This window comes from Apaloderma vittatum, unplaced genomic scaffold (assembly GCF_000703405.1).
Source record: "Apaloderma vittatum isolate BGI_N311 unplaced genomic scaffold, ASM70340v1 scaffold8876, whole genome shotgun sequence".
Lineage (NCBI taxonomy): Eukaryota > Metazoa > Chordata > Aves > Trogoniformes > Trogonidae > Apaloderma > Apaloderma vittatum.
The window spans coordinates 7,405-12,114 of NW_009721213.1; the positions used below are offsets into that span (position 1 = coordinate 7,405).

Here is a 4,710-nt window from a genome sequence, read left to right on the forward strand (position 1 = left end):
GCAGGAATGGCATTCCTATCATCAAAGGGGGAACGGTTGTGAAATTAATTGAAAGGTTGACGTACCATATGTATGCAGGTATCCTGTACATTTGTATATATATGTGTGTATATATATGTGTGTGTGTGTGTGTGTTTTATAAAGTCGTGCTTGTATGGGTTATGAAATAATCCTTTATCTTTTGGGGTTTTTTTTTTCTGTGTTTAGTTAAATGTAAAGCAAGATTTGCAGGAAAAAAAACCCCAATGGTATCTGTTATTAAATCAACTGGCTTTACCGACAAAGCTGTAAGAAAATGTGAAGTATGCAAGCCCTCTCTCCTTAAAAAAAAAAAAAAAGAAGAAAAAAAAGGAAGAGGTATTAGTGGTCTCCTAGGAACAACTGATACGTTTCCTGAGACCATGGTGTCTAAAACAGTGGTGCTGTCACGGGCAGTGCGACTGTGAAGGAAGAAAAAGTTTGGAGGTTGTATTTGTTATATTTCAACCTGCTGCTTTGTGCAGTCCCTCAGTAGACAAGGATGCATGTTACAATGGCCATTCTTGAGGCTTTCCTGTGAAATACTGTCTTAAAGCCACGGAAATGAGAGCTTGTAGTAATTACATGAAGTGCTAACGCTGACAGAGATGTTGGATCTTAGGTTTGGGGCGAAAAACGTGCACTGAAAGGGGACGCCCCTAAGCTGACAGAAAGACGTTGGTGGGAGTGGTGCCCAGATTTTGGAAAACTCAAATAGAAATGGTTTCCTTTGTGTTTTTTAAGAAAGTGCCTGGTGTTTAAGTGAGTCTTCCTTGTAAAACTAAGGCTAGGTAGTGTGGAGCTGTATATTTAAAAAAAAAAAAATCAAAAAATTGAAGATTGATTTTCATCCAACTAGTTGGTATGCAAGCAATCCGGAGTTGGGTTGTCTCTGAGTCCCTAGGCAGATCCATTTTTAAAATGTGATGGCTTTCAGTGGCTTGAGCTCTTCTCCTGAATGAACTGATGTGTCGTGAGTACTAGTTTGGTAGCGTAACTTCAGTTTTCACAGCGCAAGTACTTGCCGCTTTGGCCTTGGGAATCTTCAGTGCAGTGAAAGCATCACCTCTGGGGTTCCTGTGAGCTTCTTCCAAACAGTGTTTGGAGCCAAGGCGAACAAAATCCTCTCCCTCAGCCTCCACAGTGGCATTTTGGTAACTAACAGCATGGGGAGGGACTCTCAGCAGATCTTGGCAGGGGGGCGTTTTTCTTTGCGTTTAGGCCAAGATACGGATTTTTTTAAAAGCTGTTGGTTTGCTATAGGTTTGCCTTAGTTTCAGTTTTGTTTGAAGCAGGCTTTGCTCTGGCACGCAGGCTCTGCGTTCGCAGAATAACCTCTGTCCTGTTGAAGAAGTCCCCAGTTGATACCAGGATACCGTGGGAGGTGGCAGAAGCAGAGTTACTAAACTCTTGAATTTCGGTTGTGAACTGCAGTTACAGTAGCATGCTGCTTCTGTTTTATTGAGAATGCCATTTACAAAAATAATTTCAAAAAATAGTATAAAGAAACCTGCACAGCTTAGAGAGCAGAGTAGCAGCACCCATTTTGGGAGAATTGCAGATCTTGTCTGCAGAGCAGAAATACTAGCTGCCTGCTCAGTGGTCAAGAGGAAGCTTTACTTTTTAAGTGCCATAAATAGTACTGAAGAGTGAACGTAGATGTGACGTGGAAACAGAAGAGACAAGCACAGGGCCAGGGTGCAAACACAGCAGCGCTATCACAGAATGAGAAGCACTATGGCTTTCACCTTGCAGGCACGTTCCTATATATGGATCCCTTAAAAATCTTGAGCAGCTCTCTGCAGGGGATTTAAGCCTTCTTAAAAGCAGTGTTTGTCTTAATCTTTTGTGGCCTTGTTGGAAGAAATCCACTGCCCACATGCTGAAGATTCCTGATGTGATCTACCTGCGCCCAAGGCTGACAGATTCCAGACTATTTACAGAACAGCGAGAAAAAAGAAACTCCCCACAAGCCGAAAATCCAGTCTTTGGAGTGAGCATAGGCACATGCGCTTCCCAATGCCTGATCTTCCCGTATTTTGGCATTTGTTTGCTCCCAGGCAGCTCTTTGAGCCCAGTTACTGTTGTGAGGGGATCTGCTGCAGGGATGTCAGCATTAGGACCAGCCGACGACCCTTTTTGTGGCTCCCAGTGCTGGCAGGGGTTTGTTGGTCAGCTTGCTTATTCTAAGAAACTGTACAAGAGAGTGGAATTAAAAGAGATTAGGGAACAACATTTTTCCCTTTCATATGGCAGAGCGGGCTAAATAAAACGCGTGGGAGCTTGCGGATAGGCACGTCTCCAGGAAGCACACCTGCCACGGTAGTGAGAAAGAGCAGGAGGGAGGTGTGATGGCTTCTGGCAGCTTGAGCTGATGCAGGTATCGGCTTTGTAGAGGCCTCGGCTGTGTGTCGGGCTTTTTCTGCCCATAGTCGTGTGCTGCAGCGGCATGGCTGAGCCAGGGGTGCAGTCCCTGGGTGTTTTTTAAGAATAGGTAAGGCAAACGTTTTGTCGGGGTGGTTATAGGTATGTGGGATATCAGGGGTGTAGACAGCCCAGTTCTACAGTTGAATACTTTTATAGGGGAAGTGCATCAAGGAACTGAACGAAAATTTCCCAAGCAGTGTCATTTCTGGTATTTTTCAAATGACAGCGCTTGGCTTACAACCTTAGCGTATTTTCTGCACTTTAAGCTTTTTCTGCAAGGCCATGTGTATTTTATTTCTGATATTTTGCAATTGGATGAAAAACACTGCTCCATCATTTTCTCATTCTGTCTTTACAGATCCCAATTTTGTACGTACTTTCCTTACCACGTACCGCTCCTTTTGCAAGCCTCAAGAGCTGCTGAGTTTACTGATTGAAAGGTGAGCAGCGGTCATCTGTTCTGAAGACACCAAAAGGCTTTGGGTATTTACCTGCTCCTTTTCTGCTCAGTTCCTCGGTGCCACATGGTACACGTTCCAGTGAAGGTCATAAACCAGGACCTTTTAAGACGGGATGCAGCAATTCAAGTTTTTTAACGCAAGCTTCCTTTTTCCTGGTTTGTTAAATTAGTTCCCTGAATTAAGCATTAGCTGGAGCACTCACTGTGCCTCAGCTGTGGGGTGGTGATGGTTTGAACTACTTGACTTGATCGTGAGAGCGTATCCGAGCGTGCCCAAATCTCAATGCAAATAAGAACAAAAATGTTCTAAGCAGTTTGTTTGAAAGGCACAGCCTCTTAACACAAACAGCATTTTAATACAATGTGATAAAGCTGCTCTTAAGCTTCCTTCTAATCTTCACTTAATCAAGCTAGCAGGTAGTTAAAAACCTTATATCCAAGACTAGACATCTTGTGACGAGCAGAGAACCAGTGAATTATCAAGGCAGGAGCTGGGTGTGTTAGCAGTACAGAGCCAGGGCAGGAGGGAATCCCAGGCAAACTGGCTATTAGAAGAGCGCTTGAGTTTCACCGCACTTAATGATTTTTAAATGCAGTTGCCCTTCATGTCCTACATAAAGGGTTTGTGGTTTATCTTAATCACCATCAGTTTTTTGGTCCTTTTATTCGCAGGTTTGAAATCCCGGAGCCTGAGCCTACTGAAGCAGACAGGCTGGCGATTGAGAAAGGGGAGCAGCCGATCAGCGCAGACCTTAAGCGATTTCGCAAGGAATACGTCCAGCCAGTACAACTCAGGTTTATTTGCTTTCAAATTTGCTCTGTTAAAGCCAGATTTCGGTTCACTGATTACACAGTGATCCCAGAGACGGTAATCTCTTTTGGAGACTGCTGTGCTGTCAAGGAGGGACTTAGTGCTGTCTGCAGCCAGACTAATATCGCAAACCATGTTCTGATTAGTCATACTGACTTCTGTTGTCGTCGCAACTGTGCTTTGGTTCTCTGCCGCTCGCAGCTGCGATCACCACCCACAGGAACGCTGGGTGGCTGCTGTGTAAAGTGAGTGTGGGTGAGAGATGCACAACTGAGTGGTTCTGACTGTGTTTTCAATGGGTTCCTTGTTAACAGGCCCAGTGAAGATAGTTGCTCTGTTTCCCTTTTTTTTATTTTTTTTCACCCAGTCCTGCTGGTATTTTACTCTCTTTTCCAGTCCCGTTGATGTATTTGCGCACAGACAGGGAGACTCTTGTCTGTGCTGCACATTGCAGCGGGCTGCAGTGAATCTTCAAGGTCTTGCTGACCAAGCTAGCCTGGTGAACAATTAAGCATTTTTGGCATGAATGAGGCTAATTATTTCCCTGATAAGGGGATCAAGTCAGGAGGAGACACAAATCGCAACCGCTATTTGCTAGAACAGCTTTTATTCATTAAATTATTTTTATTAGTAGAAGTTGCTATTACTAGCAGATGACTACAGGCACAGTACCCTCACTTGTTGTTCTCCCCACACACAGTCATTCAGAGTTACCTGTTTGCTAAAAGTGAAGGGTCACACTGACTTACCGCTCCCTTCAAGGTAGGTGTTCAGAAAATCACTTAGGAGTCCCGTTTTCATCAGATACCCGTGTGCATATATATAAGAAAAAATGAGCAGTATGTGTGTAATACTGTAGCATTTGTCGGTGTATAACCGCGACCTCCTGTTTTGGCTGCAGTCCCAAGTTATACAACCTCCCTGTAACCTTGATACGTGTGTGCTCGTGGCCTTGTACAGATTTATGAGGTCCTTGGTGTTCTTGGGTTCAGCA

At 44.2% G+C, this 4,710-nt stretch overlaps 1 protein-coding gene across 1 annotated transcript in view; it reads left to right on the forward strand.

Moving 5' to 3' along the window:
* LOC104275361 (son of sevenless homolog 2-like) overlaps positions 1–4,710 on the forward strand; it is a 23,864-nt gene that overhangs the window by 6,543 nt on the left and 12,611 nt on the right. Inside the window, 3 exon segments of the mRNA XM_009871292.1 lie at positions 1–78; positions 2,804–2,885; positions 3,578–3,700. The exon segment at positions 1–78 is cut by the window's left edge and continues 19 nt beyond it. Coding sequence (XP_009869594.1) covers positions 1–78; positions 2,804–2,885; positions 3,578–3,700 — 283 coding nt within the window.